This window comes from Parasteatoda tepidariorum, chromosome 1 (genome assembly GCF_982258835.1).
Source record: "Parasteatoda tepidariorum strain Cologne lab strain chromosome 1, Ptep-v5.0, whole genome shotgun sequence".
NCBI classification, from domain to species: domain Eukaryota; kingdom Metazoa; phylum Arthropoda; class Arachnida; order Araneae; family Theridiidae; genus Parasteatoda; species Parasteatoda tepidariorum.
The window spans coordinates 83647619-83668896 of NC_141755.1; the positions used below are offsets into that span (position 1 = coordinate 83647619).

Consider the following 21278-nt stretch of genomic DNA (forward strand, 5'->3'; position numbering starts at 1 on the left):
GTGGGCGGGGGTACCCGACACTCCCCTATGGCAATATAATTTGGGAAAAAACACTTAATGAAATGAAAATTATATAATATGTACATTTTCATGAATACGTTATTACAATCATAATCAAATTATTTGTCTGCCATTTTTGTTAACTTTTTAACTACAAAAAATTGTGTAAAAATGTTCGCATACACTTTTCCACTGTGGAAGCTAACGATTAATAAGATAGATGTTACTAAAGTAGAGTGTAAAAGGTGATACTTTACTAATTAGGTGATAAAAATACTTTAGGTATAATCTGTAAGTTTTTATAAATATGTAATTGTAACCATTATCAAATATTTTGTCAGTCACTTTTGTTGACTTTTTAATTACAGCAAACAGTGTAAAAATTTTTATATATACTTTTCCGCTGTTGAAGTTGACGATTACTGAAGTTGACTTGCAGAGAAAGAGGTGAAATTTTGAATCGAGCATTCTTCTAAAAAGGAAAATCTATAAAAGGTCTACAATCTGCATTGATGATTTAAAGTATTATAATCGCTATAAAAATTTATGTATTTAAATTTGATCCTGTACAATTATCTCTTTTGCTTTTTGTTGTATTAAGTCTTAATATAAATTATTGTTGTTTATTCAATATTTAAATCGCCGAAATATTTCTGAAAAAAGTGGAAAAGAACGGAAACAACAATACATACATAACAACAAAAACATCGTATAATTAATAAAAGATTAATAGAATCAAGCTCACGTCACAAATTTAATGTAATTTCTGCATTATTTCTGTTTGCATTACTTTTCTGTTTTAAAGCACATAGTTTGATGGAAATTGAGTGTTAATTGAGAAAAAATGCATCGCGAGATTTTTGAAAGCAAAAATAATGCAATGGTTGGGACATGTTGAAATAATGAAAGAAACAAATGTGCGAAGTAAAGCAATGAAAGGAAAACTCAGTAATAATATAAAAAGAGGTAAATAAAAGCTGAGACGAGTAGATCAGGTTGAGGAAGACCTTAATCTTATTAAAATAAAAAACTAGAGAAAGGAAAACAGTGTGCAGTGGAACTCTACAGTGGAGAAAGCTATGGTTTACTAAGGACTGTAGAGCTGGAGAGGATGAAGTCTGACTGTCTTCCGGGATATAATAATAAAAGTAGCAAGTATTTACCACTTTTTTTAGGTTATTAAAGCAAAAGTGGTATTGTTTAGAAAACAAGTTTTGAAATTTTGAAACGTTTACCTTATAAGTTAATTCGGCATTAATTACTTTTACTTGATGGGATAAACAGAGAAAGAATTTCTTATTGCGGCAACTTTTTACATTCGCGATACAACGTTTTACGTTGTGTAACAGTTGCTTGATTTCGTAAACCAAACATTCTCTTAGAACTTGTCCAAGTAATTTTGTATTCTTTTTTATTTATACGATTTACCATATATAATTTACCCTTCTCAGCTCAGAAGGCAAAATGGCAATTAAAACTAGAAGAACCAAACGATTAAATCGATCTTTCGAAAACTTAGAGCGTCAGATTAATTGTTCGAAGAAAAATAGAACATAAATGAGGAAATAAAACAGTTCAGGAATAGTTTTTAACCAAAAATTCGAAAAAGTTGTGAGTATTAAGTTCATTTTAAGACAGCCATTAATGTTATCGAAGATTACAATTCGCGTAATTATGAAATTCGAAAACAAAATTTTTTCGGAACATGGAAATTAGTATGTCTTCTTTTACGTTTTTAAGTTTATTTCTGAAAGAAAAACCATACGCCAATGCAAGTTATTCCGTAACACTTACGCCTGCGCGTTCCACCTTTTGCGGGGGTGTTCGCGAACATCTTTTCGCTCTTTCTCTGGTTCTTGTTTGGTCTTCCAAATCGAACGAATCATCATCTTTCTGACCAAACGACATTTTTTTTATTACCTCATTTTTTCTTTATTCTTTTCCGGTGCATTAAATATTATTATAATTATATCAGCATTTTTTTGAAAATAGTGATTCAATATGTTGGAAGGTACTTTATCGGTGTATGCATTTATTGTGATTTTCCCACTGGCTGTGATAGGTGGTTTGATATTTTTAATTAGGAATTTTATACGAACGACTGAATATTTTGATGCCGATGCAAGATTTGATGGTAAAACAATTGTTGTAACAGGTGAGGTTTTTGCTTATTGTCTTTATATTTGATTTGCTTTATTCTAGTATTAAAGTTGATAAACAAAAAATTATGAGGTAAATTAATAAAATAAAATTATTTATTAGAGAAGGTTTAATTCTAGCTATCAGTTCAATTAGAAAATATTAAAGTATATAACCATAAAATACAAATTGGGAAATAGGAAATGTAAAGAAGGCAGATTGGTATGTTGTAAGCATCATAATATTGGAATACATTCTTAATTGGAATAATTTATTTAAGTATGCTTTATACGAATAACATTCAATATTTTTGTTCCTTAGGAACGCTTCTATTGTCAAATTCCTTTTACTTGCACTGAGAAAAAAAATTTGGTGAAATTACCGTACTGTATAGAAATGACATGGTAAATTATCTATTCATGTAATGGTTATAAATGTAATTCTTATAAATGTAATGTCCTTAATTCTTATAAATGTACTGTCATGTAGTTCTTATAAATGGTTTTTATGCAATGTTATAAGGTATCATGTTAAAAGAACCAAATATTACCATATTTACAAATTTACCATACTATAAAATAATATCTTTATTAATTTTACCAAAATCATTGCCAAAGAGTTTCGTTACAAATTATTATAAACCTTTTTCTTGTTCCCATAGAGCCATAAACACGGTAAATTGTACCATATTCTGGTAGTTTAGACCATACTTTTTCTTTTCTCAATATGTGCTTCTTATCTGCCTTGAATGTCAGAAATGTTTACCGTAATTTGATTCAGAATTTTTTACAGTGTATCGTAAAAAATTCTGAAATACTTAAAATTTAATTTTACCAAATATTCAAATTTAACACAGAGGAATTTTAACACTCCTCTCTCTGGTCAATAGTGTCCAGTCGATGATTGTTTGGTGTTTCACTGAATGATTTTATTCAGTTTAAACCAGTGGTTCGACAAGAAATTAGAAAAAGGCCGTAGAAGAACAGTTGACTCAGATGGTAATTATTAAAGCAATATTCGTGGTCGATGCATATGACTAATTAGTCTGTTTAAGTGCTTTATTGAGAGCGAAGCTATAGAACACTAAAAATACCAATTCAATCCAAGAACCCAAAATCGACATTTCTTCAACAATAAGACAATCAACATTACTCAGATATTTGCCACTGCAAATACTTTACACCATATTAATGCTTTTGAAAAGGAAAATTCAAAGTCAAAATTCTTGTAAAAGTGTCGGTACATTTACTGCAATTTGATCCGTAATTTTTTATTGTGTAGATGTACCTAGCATTTGAATGCAATAAATTTTTGTTTACCTGAGATAATAACAAAACAAAACTTTTAAATAAATTGATTCAATTTATTTCTAAAGTACCATAAAAAATGAGTAACTAAAGAAAAAATTGCTTGTTATCAGCAGATGTGAGGCCCGTGGGATTTTTAGAATTAATTGATTTGAGCCTCTGTTGCGAAAGGTTTAAGACTCCTAAGATAAAGTGTAAGAGTCATAAGTGGCCTACCGAGGTTTAAAAGTGACATTAAAAAAGAAATAGAAAGTGTGTAATAGCTTACTTGTTTTGGTGCCATAACTGTTCCTTTCCAAATAAAAGAAAAGTTTTATAGCGCAGTTATTGATAATATTTTAAGTCATAGTTCAAAGAAACTTTCTCTACTATTAAAATATATTTCATCCTCAAACTTTAATTTTAATTGGCAAATTGGGAAATTTAAATAATTAAGTAAATTATTCTGTAGTACGTATATTTCTATTCAGACCATCAAATGATTTATTGAATTTAATATGAGAGAGATATGACAGTATTTATTTATTTAAAGATGTTTTTGTGTTCCTTTTGCTTGGAGATTTTTTTATTAGTTAAACTTTTATGGTATCATTAAAAAAATTTCATTTTTCTTTCTTGAAATGAGAACAATATATCTCAGGAACTAATCTTCCTTTTATGCGGAACTCTGACATTGCTAAAGTTTATTAGGGAGAAATAATAAAAATCTACATCACTTATAGCAATCGAATTCCAGTATTTTGTTTAGATTTACTTCAATTAGATTTTCAATTTTTCCCCCTTATGAATGCAACTTGGAGGTGTAAAAAAATATCCACTTTGCGTGGAAAGCAGATGTTCCGTACTGAGAAGTGTTTGAGTATTGTAGGTTTAAGGTGTTCGTCTGTAGTACATTTGAATAAGTAGCTAATCCTTTATGATTTGAATAATAGATTTTGATTTCATATTAACATGATAAAATGGGTTATACGATAATGAGTCTAAGAGGTTATTTGAACTACTGATGGAAACTATTCATTGCACATTGAAATGCAGATTTATATAAAAAATGAGTGAAGATAAAACAGTTTTCGAAGTGTAATTCTGTGTCTTGGCAATTGTTACCTAAAAGGATGATCACAGATATTCATTATCAGTGAATATTTTTTATTTATTGATTCCCTCATAATTGAGTACATGCAACTCGAGAAGAAGTGAAGTGATTACGCCTAACCAAATGATTTAAATCAGATTTACTTGGATACCAATTAAACACATTTAGTCTCAAACCCAAAAAGAGTTAAGATTTAACGTTAGGGATTATTTCTATTCATGAATAGAGTTGCTTTGTTTGCTCTTTTTCTACACGCTGTTTTAATAAAAAAAGCAAAATTAACTTCTCACAAACACCGTGAAAATGGCAGAACAGATTCTCACTGCCATTCTTTAAGTTCCTATTCAAATTGATTCCTACGAATGATCGCTAACAATGTTAAAGTCTTTTTTAAACACGTTCTGGCTGCCAGCATTTCAGACGATCTTCAGCTGTGTCTGAAAGTTTTGTGATGAGATTAACGCATAGAACAATATGTTTTAGTTTTTTTTATCTTCCCTAGCATGACAGTTGAAAAAAAAAAGAATGCCGAAGACGAAGAAAGGCATTGTTAACTATTAAGTCCAGATGAACTATTATATATTTTTGCCTCGTGTTGTAACATTTTAACAACATCGTGTCACAAGGTGATGCTATTTTTAATATATGATACAAAATGATTGTATAATAGAGTGCCAAAGTACTTTTTTTAAGATTTAACTAATGGTACTTGACGCGTTAAACGAAACGATTGCATAATAGTTGCGATCAAATCCTTATTCTTAAGAGTTTAATAACTTCAAAACTGCACAGATAAGATAACTTAAAAATTTTCTGGATTAGCTGTGGCAAAGCCGAGTTTAAAAAAACACCTCCGTATAGCCAATTGATGGAAAGAGGGACAAAAGGGCGATTTCTAAAATTAACTATTATAACAAGTATAGTTGTTGAGTACTTATGATGAATGATTTATTAGAACTATTACAATTCACCCAACAAGAAAAGTATGGTTATAACTACCAGAATACAGTTAAATTTACCGTGTTTCGGGCTTTATGGTAACACCAAATCTCTTGATATCTTCACCGAATCGCTTTGGTAATTGTTTTGGTTGAATTAACCTTAAAATAAAGTGTTGTAATGTGTGACAACATTTAAGTGTGGCTAAATTTGGTAATTTTATCTTAGAGCAAGACAAAAAAAAAAAAATTTTTTTTCAGCTAAAATGACATTTCAGTTTTGTATTCTTTTGCTAATTGTGTGGTCTTAAGAACTGTAATTTTGAAAACCAGAATTTCCTGTAAATGGTTAACGTTGAACCGAAAAAATCACCAAATGAATGGTTCATAAATACCGTATATTTTGGTTTTATAACCAGAACTATGGGTTATTTTTACCAGAAGTGTCATTAGCAATAAATGCGGTAATTTTAGCAGGATTTTCTCTTCGTTTTCACGCAGATTTATGTTATTTTATGCTAGCAAAGTTTAATAGTAGTTGCAGAAATATGCAGAAAATTCGAAATATCATTAGTGGAAAGTAAACCGTTTTTCACTGTTATGAACGCTACTTGGCGAGTTTTTATTCATTTTTCTGTTACCAGAATAGAACTTGTAGAGATCGGGGAATATTTAAGTTTGTTTATTGAGTGGGAAAAATCCGGGTTCCTGTTTCATATCCACGATGCCGTTAACGTTTGTCATGCGTCAAAAAGACGCCCCCAAAATAGAACCTTCCTCAGTTCGTTCTTTCACCAATGTGATCACGCTGCGTCTTTCAGTTGGTTATGAACAGTAATTTTCTCGCGCTTTTTCTTCTTTTTTTCTCATGAAGATTGATCTTCTGGATCAATTTTAAAAGAACGTTCCCTCTAATCAATCACGCATTGTTTAGTAATTTTGTTACTTTTTTCATGCAGATATTTACGTTTATTTAATAAATGTTTTCAATTTTAAATTTTGTAATTAAAATGCGACAAAAAATATTCAAGTGGTAGAAAGTAGGAAATGATGTTTTGGTATATTCTCGAATGATAATCATATGATGAGATCAAATGTAAGCTGAAAAGTATAAATTACCAAAGCAATAAAATAAAAATAATTTAATCCCAAATTCAATGAAATATGAATCTTACCACATTAGTTTCAAATTCGCCATTTTTCATTCATTCATATTGATATTTTTTTCTTCTTCTAAAATTTTAAGTTATTTTTATGCTGACTATTGTGCTAAAACTTCAAGCCTATATTTCGCTTTTGTTATTTTTATATTATATTCACATAGTATAAATTTAAAAATTGGTATAGTTATAAAATTGTATTTAAATAAGTTTTGTATTATATTTAAGAATTTGATCCCCCACACGAACTCATCTCTTCGCTGCTGCACACCATTCTACAGCAGTTGGCAGAATTGTTCTAAATATTTGACTCTCCCTCACAGACCAGCTGTTTTGTGGCTCCCTATTACTGTGGCTATTACATGTAGAGATTTAATAAAATAAGTACTAAAATATTCAGGTACTAACCCAAGGAATCAGGTACTAATCCAAGGAATAACAATATTACAAATTTTTTTTTTAAAATTTTGAAATGATGATGAAATTAGAAACTTCCTTAACATTGTAAGAATATTGTAAAATATAATGTTTTTGTTTGTAATTTGATTTAAGAGCAAAATCATTTGTTGTAAAAGGAAAATAATATCTGGATTGAAAATTACTGAGTTAAATTTCATAAAGATTTAATGAAATGTAAAATATAGTTTATAAAGATAAGTTAATAAATTTGTGCGAATATTTGGCATTTGAAACTTTTAAAAATTAAATAGATTCGTTAGAAATAAAATAAATGTACGTTTTACTCCTTTTTATAAATTTATATGCTCCCTATATATTGGCGAAAAAAATCTCTATATTAAAAAGTTTATTATTTTTTGAGTATTTAAAATAAGGGAGAAAGTAGAGTGATAAGAGAGAAATTGAGACAGTTAGAAGCATACTACAATTTTTTTTTAAAATTTATAAATTTCGAAACATAGGAGAAAGTGAAGTGGTAAAAAAGAAATGGGATTAAAGGAAGCATGTACTATCTCACTATTAAAAGGTTTATTAACTTATGAGTGTTTAAAACATTGGAGAAAGTAGAGTGATGAGACGAAAAATGAATGTAAAATATATCACGCATTACTTCATTACTTTTTTATTAATTTAAAAGCATTCAAGACATGGGAGAAAGTGAAGCGACAAGAAATAAAATGGGGTAAAAAAAAGTACGAGTCATCTCACTTTTGAAAAGTTTATTAATTTATGAGTGTTATTATAAGCATGTACTATCTCACTAATAAAAAGTTTATTAATTTATGAGTGTTTAAAACATAGGAGAAAGTAGAGTGATGAGACGAAAAATGAATGTAAAATATATGACGCATTACTTCATTACTTTTTTATTAATTTAAAAGCATTCAAGACATGGGAGAAAGTGAAGCGACAAGAAATAAAATGGGGTAAAAAAAAGTGCGAGTCATCTCACTTTTGAAAAGTTTATTAATTTATGAGTGTTATTATAAGCATGTACTATCTCACTATTAAAAAGTTTATTAATTTATGAGTGTTTAAAACATAGGAGAAAGTAGAGTGATGAGACGAAAAATGAATGTAAAATATATCACGCATTACTTCATTACTTTTTTATTAATTTAAAAGCATTCAAGACATGGGAGAAAGTGAAGCGACAAGAAATAAAATGGGGTAAAAAAAAGTACGAGTCATCTCACTTTTGAAAAGTTTATTAATTTATGAGTGTTATTATAAGCATGTACTATCTCACTAATAAAAAGTTTATTAATTTATGAGTGTTTAAAACATAGGAGAAAGTAGAGTGATGAGACGAAAAATGAATGTAAAATATATGACGCATTACTTCATTACTTTTTTATTAATTTAAAAGCATTCAAGACATGGGAGAAAGTGAAGCGACAAGAAATAAAATGGGGTAAAAAAAAGTGCGAGTCATCTCACTTTTGAAAAGTTTATTAATTTATGAGTGTTATTATAAGCATGTACTATCTCACTATTAAAAAGTTTATTAATTTATGAGTGTTTAAAACATAGGAGAAAGTAGAGTGATGAGACGAAAAATGAATGTAAAATATATCACGCATTACTTCATTACTTTTTTATTAATTTAAAAGCATTCAAGACATGGGAGAAAGTGAAGCGACAAGAAATAAAATGGGGTAAAAAAAAGTACGAGTCATCTCACTTTTGAAAAGTTTATTAATTTATGAGTGTTATTATAAGCATGTACTATCTCACTAATAAAAAGTTTATTAATTTATGAGTGTTTAAAACATAGGAGAAAGTAGAGTGATGAGACGAAAAATGAATGTAAAATATATGACGCATTACTTCATTACTTTTTTATTAATTTAAAAGCATTCAAGACATGGGAGAAAGTGAAGCGACAAGAAATAAAATGGGGTAAAAAAAAGTGCGAGTCATCTCACTTTTGAAAAGTTTATTAATTTATGAGTGTTATTATAAGCATGTACTATCTCACTATTAAAAAGTTTATTAATTTATGAGTGTTTAAAACATAGGAGAAAGTAGAGTGATGAGACGAAAAATGAATGTAAAATATATCACGCATTACTTCATTACTTTTTTATTAATTTAAAAGCATTCAAGACATGGGAGAAAGTGAAGCGACAAGAAATAAAATGGGGTAAAAAAAAGTACGAGTCATCTCACTTTTGAAAAGTTTATTAATTTATGAGTGTTATTATAAGCATGTACTATCTCACTAATAAAAAGTTTATTAATTTATGAGTGTTTAAAACATAGGAGAAAGTAGAGTGATGAGACGAAAAATGAATGTAAAATATATGACGCATTACTTCATTACTTTTTTATTAATTTAAAAGCATTCAAGACATGGGAGAAAGTGAAGCGACAAGAAATAAAATGGGGTAAAAAAAAGTGCGAGTCATCTCACTTTTGAAAAGTTTATTAATTTATGAGTGTTATTATAAGCATGTACTATCTCACTATTAAAAAGTTTATTAATTTATGAGTGTTTAAAACATAGGAGAAAGTAGAGTGATGAGACGAAAAATGAATGTAAAATATATCACGCATTACTTCATTACTTTTTTATTAATTTAAAAGCATTCAAGACATGGGAGAAAGTGAAGCGACAAGAAATAAAATGGGGTAAAAAAAAGTGCGAGTCATCTCACTTTTGAAAAGTTTATTAATTTATGAGTGTTATTATAAGCATGTACTATCTCACTATTAAAAAGTTTATTAATTTATGAGTGTTTAAAACATAGGAGAAAGTAGAGTGATGAGACGAAAAATGAATGTAAAATATATCACGCATTACTTCATTACTTTTTTATTAATTTAAAAGCATTCAAAACATGGGAGAAAGTGAAGCGACAAGAAAGAAAATGTGGTAAAAGAAAGTGTGAATAGTCTCACTTTTAAAAAGTTTATTAATTTATGAGTGTTTAAAACATAGGAGAAGGTAGAGTGATGAGACGAAAAATGATTGTAAAATATATCACGCATTACTTCATTACTTTTTCATTAATTTAAAAGCATTCAAAACATGGGAGAAAGTGAAGCGACAAGAAATGAAATGGGGTAAAAGAAAGTGCGAATCATCTCATTTTTAAAAAGTTTATTAATTTATGAGTGTTCAAAACATAGGAGAAAGTATAATGATAAGAGAGTAAATGAGGTAGTTAGAAGCATGCGTTCTCTTGCTATAACTTTTTTTAAACTATTTATCAATTTCAAAACATAGGAGAAGGTGAAGTGATAAGAAAGAAATGGGATTAAAGGAAATATGCACTATCTCACTATTAAAAAGTTTATTAATTTATGAGCACTTCAAACATAAAAGAAAGTAGAGTGATGAGATAGGAAACGAGGTAGTTGGAGGCATGAATTTCTTATTACTTTTTGTTATTAATTTATAAGCATTCAAAGCATGGGAGAAAGTGAAGAGATAATAAAGAAAATGAGATAAAAGAAAACGTGCATCATAACACTATTAAAACATTTATTAATTTATAAGTCTTCAAAACATAGGAGAAAGCAGAGTGATAAGAGAGAAAACGAGGTAGTTAGAAGCGTGCATTATCTCGCTATAATTTTTTAAAAAAATTTACGAATATTGAAACATAGGAGAAAGTCAAGTGATAAGAAGGAAATAGGATAAAAGGAAGCATGCGTTATCTAACTATTAAAAAGTATAACTATTTATGAGTATTTAAAACATACTAGAAAGTAGAGTGATAAGAGATAAAATGAAGAAATGGTAAAAATGCATAATTACGCATGAATTTTTTAAAATTAATTTATAAGTATTCAAAACATAGAACAAAGTAAAATGATAGGAAAGAAAATGGGGTAAAAAAAGCACGCAAAAGCTCACTATTAAAAATGCATTAATTATTATTGAATTTTAAAACATAGGGGAAAGCAGAGTGATAAGAGAAAAATAAAGGTAGTTAGATAAGTCTGTATTATCTCATTATTTTTCTTTAAAAATTAATTTATGAGGATTCAAAACATCAGAGAAAATGAAGTGATAAGAAAAAAATAAGAAAAAAGAAACACCATCTCACCATTAAAAAAGTTTATTTTTTTATGAGTGTTTTTTAAACATAAGAGAAAGTAGGATGATAAAAGAGAAATTTAGATTAAAAAAAGAATGCAGAACCAATTACAAACATGTAATATTTCAAACATGGGAACTCATCATACATGCGAGCTCACCATATTACAGTTATGATCAATAATGGGAAAATATGGAGTAAATAAAAAAATGGAGTAATGGAAACGCTGCTTTTTATTATTTTTCTGCTGGTATACTTTAATGCTGTTTGAGGACTCATTCTGGAACTATTTTAAAGTATGCTTATTGTTTCGCAATATCACCTTTATTTTATACATATAGAATTATTGTAAAAAATGAACTGAAAAGTCAATATACATTAACTGTTTTTTTGAAAAAAAAAAATACTTTTTCGAAATCGGGGCAATCGCTCTTCAGGACATTTAAAGCAAAGGAGGGACGAAAATAATCGATAACCAATTTACTTAAGTATACAACTTAAGAGCCTGTTGGAAACCTAGCACAGCAAGGCAAACTGTTTTTTTTTCTTTCTCTTCTTAATTTTAATCTCCTCTCTGCTTTACATTTATTATGATTGGTCAAAGTTTGGTTTTTTCTTTATAATTTTCTCACTTAAATATTAATTTACATTTGTTTTGTGTAATGGAATGTTTCAAAACTATAGTTTATAAATATGTGACAAAATGTATTGCAGTATCTTATAATACAAGTTACGATATGGTTATATTTGAGAGGAAAAATAATAATAATAAGAAAAATATTTGTATTTTATATCTTACGAAAATATTTGGCAAATAATAGAATGCTACTCAATGTTTTTATTGTTCAGTTTGGAAATTGAATTTAAAAACAATAATGTCATGTTTTCTTTTAAGCCTTGAAAGACTATTTTGTTAAAGTTGAGTTATTTGAATCAATTTAGTAGAGTAATTTCACGATCTAAGCACGAACTAAATTAATAAAACATGAAACATTCAGAATTTTATCGATTATTTTTAAAAATTTTCTGGAGAAAATTTCTCAACAGCCTTAATCGTCATCGTTTAGCATTAAACTTATTATTTCAAATCTTTTCCGTTTTAAATGGCAGTTACTGCAGTGAAAAGTGTCATTGATAAGCATCATTTTATGAATAATCTAGAATGAAATCGTTATCCGTGATTACTTGAACTTTGAAATTGTATTTGCCTTAGAAATATGTAAAAAGAGAAGGAGAGAGAATTGTTGATTTTTTCCAGTATAAAGAATCATAGTTGTCCACGGAGCAAAATTAAGTGAAGCATTATATTAATACTTTAATCAATTCTACAACATAAACTGATTTCGCACAAGATGTCTATTGGTTCTAATTAAAATATCTGGGATATATGAAGACCAAGAAGATAAGGGAGAACGGTTTTCGTCCATTTTTGCTAAAAATGGAGATTGGATAACCATCTGTTGCATTTTGAGGAATACTAAGTTTAGGCATGTCATATCAATAACGTGAAAAATTTGTCCTCCCCTAGAGTTATTACATTTTGAAGATGGGTCACGGTTTCTGTTCATGCGTAATGATGAGGAAAATGGTTTCTGTTCATGCGTAAACAAGGCGAACAAAAAAAAAATATTTAAGAAGACGACGGGAGTTTTACTGAGGAAATATTGATTAGAGAAGAATTTCGAAGAAAAATGGCTCTTGTCCAGCCCGATTTTCGAATTTTATTTTTTGCAACATCAAAAATTGTAAATTTTGTGACATTTTTTGGAGAAGTAAGTAAGTATTTGAGATAATCATCTATATTCTATTTTCATGATTTCAATCGTATGCTAGCTCCTGAAAAATCTCAAGCCTTTAGATTCGTTTTTTTCAGAGAATCAGCTTTCATGGCCATATATCGTTTTTCTTTCTTGGTCTTCAAATTTAATTCTTTTTGCTTTTGAATCTACATAATTAAATTTTTTTATATATTTGTATATTTTTTAAAGTTATAAGGTTTTCAAGCTGTCCGATTTCATAATAAGTTGCACAACTTGTTATACATTTTAGTAACAGGATTTCTCGGCGATTTTTTAAATTCCTCTTTGAAAATAAGTTTGAAATAAACACTTAATTCGTCCCAAATTATATCTCCGTTATAATTTGTAAATTTTTTTTTATGTTACTTAATTTTGTGCTAGCACTCTGAGAACGTACACTATGGAACGTGAAACACTTGGAACGGTTTGAACCATCATAATTATCCAATCATAACCAAGCACCAACTCCACTCTTAGAGTTGCGTCTTTCAATTGCCTTGGTAGGAATGCTGCATAACTTTACCACGTAAACTCTCCATACATCCAACCGAATTTACCAAACTATTGATAACTTTAAAGTATTTTTTTTGGTTTTTCTATTACTTTTCTTTAGGCTTAAGTTTTAATCGATTCTTTTTGTTGTTGTAGGAGGCAGTAGCGGATTGGGACGAACCCTGTCAGTTGAGCTTGCCCGAAGAGGTGCTAGGGTTATTGTTGCCTGTAGGACAAAAGCCAGAAGAGACTCGACAGCGTTCTTCTTGCGTAGTAAAACAGGATCCTTCAATGTTCGAACCATGTTTATGGATCTTACAAGTCTTGACTCGGTCTATGACTTCTGTCAAGAGTTGGTGGAAACAGAAGAAAAAATAGATGCTGTGGTCAACAATGCGGGTAAGTGTGTTTTTACAGTAGATTTGCAAGATTTTCGTTTGTAAATAAGTGCTGAAGGATACATGAAAAACACTATAAAAGGTTACAGTTTCCTTATTTGTGATATTAAAATAATCACATAAATAAATATATGCCTAATGTAAAAATTAAGATATACACGTATAAACTCGTATGCATTACTCAATTAACCCCTTCCTTCTCGCTCTCGTGAAAATGATGGGGTGAGGTTTCGTCCTCTATTTCTTGCTCCCGTGATATTTCCACGCTGGAGTGTTCAGTAGTAACGCGCCAATAAGAATAAAACTAATTCTTTTCTTTTGCTGGAAAACATTTTATTTCTCATTTTACACATATTTCTCATTTTACACAGATAACAGTACCAGGATATTTTTAAGGTAATTGGATATAATTAGTTTATTTTAAACTAGATGTCAGCACTAATCAAATACGTGTATTTGTGATAGAAGAAAAAAACAGGCACTTTTATGACCGTTTTCTTGAAAATTAACCAATCGTTAAGGGGTTAAACATTCCGCTATCAAAATTTTATTTTTTCATGTTAGTAAATTGTATGAACCATTGGTCCACAGTAAAAGTCGATTTTAATATTGAAAAATTCAAAAACTTTATATCCGTTCATGCCTAGTGCCTCCATAAAGGAACTTTTTTTTCCTTCTAAAAATCACATCATAATTTCAAATGAATTATTATTCTCAAATTTGAATAAAGTATTATTAAATATTTATTTTTTTTCAAAAAAATTATGAAAGGCAGAGCATACCAAGAGTTAAATTGATAATTCTGCATCCTTTTATTTCTTAGAATCAAAAGTTTCAATTTTTCAAATTTCAAGTTCAAATTTTTTGTCTCACGCACTCAATATTATAGCTGTATTCATAATCATTTTAAACACTTGATCATTGGTGCTTGTAATAGTACTTCATTATTACTTGTTACTATAGATGTAACAAGTTAAATGCAATTATAATTGTAAACTTATGATTACGATTACAGAAAGCAGAAGGACTTGTTACTTGTAATTGTAATGCAATGTATACTAACTGCGTATTTGCAAATTTTGATTTTAATTATTGTGTTAGATTTGATTTTTTTTCTGTGTTACTTTTTCTTCATTCAACATATTTATGCACTTTTTATGTTACAGCTACACTGTGTCCTCAAGACAAGACTTCTGATGATTTAGATATGATGCTAGGTGTCAACTACCTTGGTCATTTCCTGCTCACTAATCTACTGTGCGAAAAAATGCTCCAGCATGGCACGTCCAGTAGTCCAGGACGCATCATAAACATTGTATGTGGTAGTTTCCGTTCCGGCCACATTGTGAATATGGACGAACTAGAAGGCAAGATGTCCAGCTACAACATGAGAAACGTTTACCGATGCAGCAAACTTGCTCTTCACCTCATGACTAAAGAATTGGCTCACAAATATGTTGATGAAGGAGTAGTTTCATATTCTGTCGACCCTGGTATATACTCTTTTGAAATTTTTTTAGCGAATTAAAATAAATCTGGGAAGATTAATAGATAAGGCTTCATTAGATTATGCTTTATTATTTTGTGTTTGAGTGTACTTGCATCAAATAAAATATAAGAGCCATGATGGCTCAGGGGATAGAGCGTTTGCCTTCCCATGAGGTGAACCGGGTTCGAATCCCAGCTATGGCTTATCGATACGAATTCCGCATCCAGCTTGCACTGACTACAGTGCTGACGTAAAATATCTTTAGTGGTAGACGGATCATGGGTTAGAGTCCCCTTGTCGTCAGGCTAACAGTCGGTGGTTCTTATGGTTTTCCTCTCCATGTAACGCAAATGCAGAGTAGTTCCATCGAAAAGACGTCCACGAAGGCAAATTTCTCCTTATACTTGTTTCAGAAGCTCCCTTGTCTTCTGGATTGGGCTCAAAATTACAAGGCTACGGAGTTAGTAGCTGTAAACCCCAAAAATTGGGTCTGCTGTTCAACGACGGTAAAAAAAAGTGAAATAAAATATTAAAAGTAATAATGTAATTGCAGCTTTCAAACTAAACAGTCAATTTTACTGCTTTGTAATCATCATAAGTTTTTCTTTACAATGCCATACTGTATTATCACTTGTGTTCTCTTATTCTTATTACACAAAAGTTTTGTTTCTACCATATTTTATTATTGTTGATACCTGCAAGATTGTCCAGCGAGAATCCAAAAGGGCTTTTTGGCCGCAATATTTTGATCTGATACAAATAAAAACTAGCGTAAGGTTATATCCCAGATGGTAGTGTAATGTTGATTTTAATGTCATCACCAACTTTTATTATAAAGCCCAACAAGTTTTATAAATGATTATCAAATAAACCACGCTGGTTTGAAATAATGTTAAATTTAATTTTACTTTAGTTTACGAGCTGTGGGATTCGCATTAAGATTCCATAACCAACCCTATTATCGGGATTAAATCCGCCTTTACAAAACAAAGCTGGAAAAATCCTCTGAAATCGAGAATGAATCATCATTTGCAAATCAAGAGTAAAAAGCGTTCTCAAACCGAGGGTAAATTCATTTTCTCAAGATTTATTTTACATTTTATTACCTTCACTGAAACAAAGTTAATCTACTCAGGCTCTTATGTACTTTCTTTAACACTTGAATCCTCCAATGATTGAGTTCCTGGGTAAAATTGATAATTGATAATTTACCTACTTAATGCTATTTTCCATGAATAACATGGTTACACTGCTTCCCCCCTTTTTTTTGATGCAGGAAAGCTTGCAGCTAAAAATGTGGGAAATGCCGGGACTAACGCTCAGAAGGGTTAAAAAAAAGGTTTGCCTGATCATTAAATTTTTAACTCATCCAATGATTGCATTGAAGAGCCTGGATGAAGTAGAATGAAAAAAGGCAAAAACAAGGTTTATAGTATTCGTAAATAAGAGCTAAAATATGAGATTTTTTTTAATAAAGGTGCCTGAATGCTTTTATTCACTCTTTAAGGAAACAAGTTTTGCACACTAATATTTATACTAAGTTTAGAAAAGGTATTTAAGTTAACCTTTCTATGCCAACCAAATAAAAATGAAAATGCATCGTTTGCTGTAAGGTTGTCGTCTATTTGCGTATTATTTGGATTTATTCATCTTCGACGTATGTTGTGACTTTCTATTCTTAATAATTAATTGCTCCTTTCCTTAATTGTTATAATCTTTCTCACTAACATGCACAAGAGTACGAAGTCTCTTTCCTTTGCTTTTTCTGTCGAAATTTCGAGCTATGCTGTAGTGAAATGACAGTTGAGCAATATCTCACTAGAATATGACCTCATAAAGAAGAATATAATTTCTTCTATAGAGGAAGAGCATTCCATTCATTTGCGATTTTCAGTTTTTCAATTATATCAAAATTTAAGTTAATGATTTTCTACAATTTCTGGTCTTTAATTAACTCAAAACTCTAAATCTAAGTTCTTTAAGAAGTTAGTCCCACTGTGTAAAATGTCTTGTATTAATTGCACTGAGTACCCTAATTCTGATTGAAATTCGTTTCAGCTTTGTGCAGAAATCACTGCGTTTACTTCCTATTTCTCGCTATAAGTTTGGTTGTTAAACACTATTATTGCGCCTCTTAAACCTCTTTCTTTGATAATGAGATAATTCTGGCACGAAAGGCTTGCACGAAATAATTTGGTTACAGTTTCGAGCCAAATATTTTTAATGCAATATATCACAAACTCATTTTCGTCACTGCTATGCTTTCTGTCTCTGTTATGCTTTCGTCTCTGTTATGACATTCATTAATTGTTTAATGTATATTTTCTTGAACTTACAGCACAGGAAGGATCATTTTAACAGTCAGACTTGAGTTTAATGTATTATCTTAGTTTTATCTATCTTGAGAACAATGTTTTGTGTTAAATCTTATAAGTGTTTAGGACACTTTAAAAAATATCCTTGAGTAAGGAATGAGACAAAATATCAGTATATAAAATGTGGCTTATGGAAGAAAATATTGTGAAGCGTTTGCAGCTCTGGTAAAATGGTGATTATGGCGGAGGTTATTACATTTTGAAAATTTGTAATTATGTTACTGGTTATAATAATTTCATATTTAATCCTTTGACTCAGATGGGACAACGGTGTCCCTTTTATATGTATATTTCATCTAACATTCTAATTAAAAATCAAAAATGCATTTTGGTGTATTTTAATGAATAAAAAACAGTATAATACTTACGAAAAAATTCTGTTAAATCTCGGAATTATATTTACACTAAAATATAAAATCCTTAAAAGTAGTTTGAAATTTTTTTTTCTATTTATATTCAATAACTTATAATATTTGATTTTGTAAACTAAAGAAATTTCAATGAAGAAAAACTGTTTCTCTTTGATGTTATGTTCTCTTTGACTGCAAATAAGTGCAAATTTGAAGAAGAAATGTATTTTTTGGAAGTGAGCCAAGTTTGGTAGATTTTACCTTAACGTAGAAAAAGACAGCGGCGTTTCATGCTACATTTCATAACCATGAACTATTAAAATGCTAAACATGATATTTTTTCACTTATTTTGACCTTAATTAATACAAAATACTGAAAAAGTATGAAAAATATGTTTTATAAAATTTCTTTGTTAAAGAGTTAATAAGTATTAAAATTATGTTGTTATATTTCTTTAGTGATTTTTTACTGTCTGATAAATTTCTTACATTTTTTTCCTCTTAGGTTATGTTAACACTGGACTTTACAAGCATTTAGAGGGCCCAATGGGAAAACTGAACCAAACCTGCGCCAAAACTCTCTACAGAACAACCGAAGAAGGCATGCAAACGATTCTTTATTGCTTGGGATCGAAGGATGTCCTGAAAGAATCCGGATCACTCTTTAAGGACTGTCGCAACTGCAACGTCAGAAGCTGCGAGTGGACCGAGAATAACATCAAAGACCTTTGGAGCAGAGCTTCAGACCTCATACTTTCTAAAGGAATTAAAATGCAATTAGCTCCTCCTGAAGAAGAAGAAGAATCTGATAAAGGGGACGCCAAGAACGAGGCAGAAGATTCAGAATAATGAAAAAAAAATGCTAAGCATACAGACTTAATTGAATAACAAGAAGAACAAAAAAACATTTAACGGTTATTTTAGATTTATTTGTTGGTGCAAGTAATTGAGTAGGATATTTGAAATTTTCTTGTAAATCAATTAGCTTGACATATTTTTTTTTCTAATAGTGTTTTGTATTACATCGATTGTTTTAAATTTAAATTTTGATAAATGTCATATGGTTTAAATATATGCTTTCTGATTTGTTTGTTCGTATATAACTTAATTTATTTTTAAACATGTTATTTTTAAAGCTTATAATTCAAATGAAATAAAAGTAATTATTATTAGTTTAGTTTATTAGATAGTTCTTTCTTTACTATTACAACAAAGATTTTGATTTATGATGTTATGTTTGCTGTAAAACATAAAAATTAGAAAACAAGTATGCATGGTTTGCTATTTGATATTATTTTACAAGTCTTCTATGCTAACCCACACGGAAAGATCGAGGTATTTTTGAGGCATAAATGAGGTATTTTTAAAGGTACAAAGGAGGTTGTTATTTAAATGCGTCGTTAGGTTGAAAAGAGTACAAATGAATACGTCAAAATTAACCTCAAATATACCTTAAATGCACCTCTAGAGGTATATATGTATCAACCTAAGGTGTTTCCTTTTATATCTGTGGAGAGGTAGACATTTGCTACTTTAAGGTGTTTCGTTTTCAACCTTAGGTTATTACTTATCAACCTGAAGTATATATTTTTTACACTTGTGGAAGTATTTATTCAACAACCTAAGGTGTTTCATTTAACACTTCAGGTTATTATAAATGTACTTCAGGTGTACTTTTTGACACTTGGAAAGGTTATTTTTTACTAACGTGAGGTGCTCCATGTTCTACCTTAAGTTATTATTTCGTAACCTCAAGTACATATTTATGTATTTTTAGAAGCATTAATTTACCAACCTAAGATGCGACATTTTTCACTTCAGGCTAATATAGCTCAATCTAAAGTTTTTTTTAATACTTACGAAGGTAATAATTCACAAACGTGAGGTGTTATACGGTCCACCTAGTTTATTAATTTTTAACCTCACTATTATACAAAGATATTATAGATATTATATAAAAAATAATGCATATTTTTACACTTTTTCACTAGTAAAGATCTTCATTTATTAACCTGAAGTTTTTAAGATTATATCTTCGGCAGTAATTGCTTCTTTTGTTAAACTATAAAAGAAAGTTTCAAGTACATAATTATCCGGCAATTTTAATAGATTGAATTAAATAATCTTGAAATGACACTTATCCCAGTTCTACAGTTAAAAAAAAATAATTTGTGGGAAGTTACTTTCTTATAAGATAGATGTCGCAGGTGCTTGAATTTTTAAAGCTATGAAACTGCATATTTAAATAATTATTTGGCTGAAATTCAAAATACTTTTATTTGAAACTAAAATAAATTTTTTTTTACAAACCAACAAAATTATTTTAAATATTAATTCTGTCTCCCTGTTGAAACTTGGAAGTATTGAAATCTAAAAGAAAACAATATGAATTAGTAATAAAGTCATATTTACAATAATAGTTGCAGGTTTTAAAATATTAAAATATTAGAAATTGTTTCTTCAGGATTTAAATTAACTGGATGAAATTAATTTTTTTCTTCAGATAAATTGCATTCTACTTCTATCATTTTAATCAATCCTCGTAGCTAAAAGCGTTTAAAAATGTAACACGTACCATAGTCACAAAATAAGATACACTGAAGAAATTACTACAATTAACAACCTTTACTTTTAAATATATAATTCCAATCTTATTTGGAAATTTCAACACTTTTTATTTTCCCATAATTGATCCTACATCGCTCATTATTGTACTTGTAAGTTTGATAATTAGATTTTCTTTCTTATCTTTATACTCAATGAGACTAGTCAATATTTTTGAACTTTTTGTCAGACTTTATGAAACTAATAGATTGTTAATACACTTTTGACGCTGATTCTGAAAAGGACTTCCATTATTGTCAATCACATCAGAGTTTCTTAAAAAATAGTTATTTTAATATTTTAATTAATGTAATCAAGAATCAACAATCGTTTAATAACATAAAATTTTAAAGTTATGTACCAATTTTTATGCATTTTTTACACTCAATCGAATAAAACTAACCTCAAGTTAATAGGAGCATTTGTTTTAAATTTGTGATCAATTTTAAGAGACGAAAATGTCTAAGAGAGAATGGTATAAAATAATGCTTTTAAAGGAAGCTTAGTAAAATATTTCCTATGTAACTTATAACACTGAGCAGAATAAAACTAATTGTTAGTTGCTACAACCATTTGTTTAAATATAAAAACATATCTCATAGAATGAAATTAAAAAAAAAATTGTA

The 21278-nt window shown here is 29.2% G+C and overlaps 1 protein-coding gene across 1 annotated transcript; it reads left to right on the forward strand.

The window, feature by feature from the left end:
- Positions 1-1807: 1807 nt before the first annotated feature.
- Positions 1808-19225, forward strand: LOC107443795 (retinol dehydrogenase 14). The gene is made up of 4 exons (XM_016057787.5): positions 1808-2155; positions 13593-13835; positions 15001-15327; positions 18554-19225. The coding sequence occupies exons 1-4, from the start codon at positions 2002-2004 to the stop codon at positions 18895-18897; spliced, it is 1068 nt and encodes a 355-aa protein (XP_015913273.1). The 5' UTR covers positions 1808-2001; the 3' UTR covers positions 18898-19225.
- Positions 19226-21278: the final 2053 nt, after the last annotated feature.

Bases quoted from the DNA above. Each gene is read 5' to 3' on its own strand.
- LOC107443795 (XM_016057787.5), top strand. From the start codon at position 2,002: ATGTTGGAAGGTACTTTATCGGTGTATGCATTTATTGTGATTTTCCCA. The intron at 2,156-13,592 runs GTGAGGTTTTTG...TTGTTGTTGTAG, and splicing joins TAAAACAATTGTTGTAACAG to GAGGCAGTAGCGGATTGGGA. The intron at 13,836-15,000 runs GTAAGTGTGTTT...TTTATGTTACAG, and splicing joins TGCTGTGGTCAACAATGCGG to CTACACTGTGTCCTCAAGAC.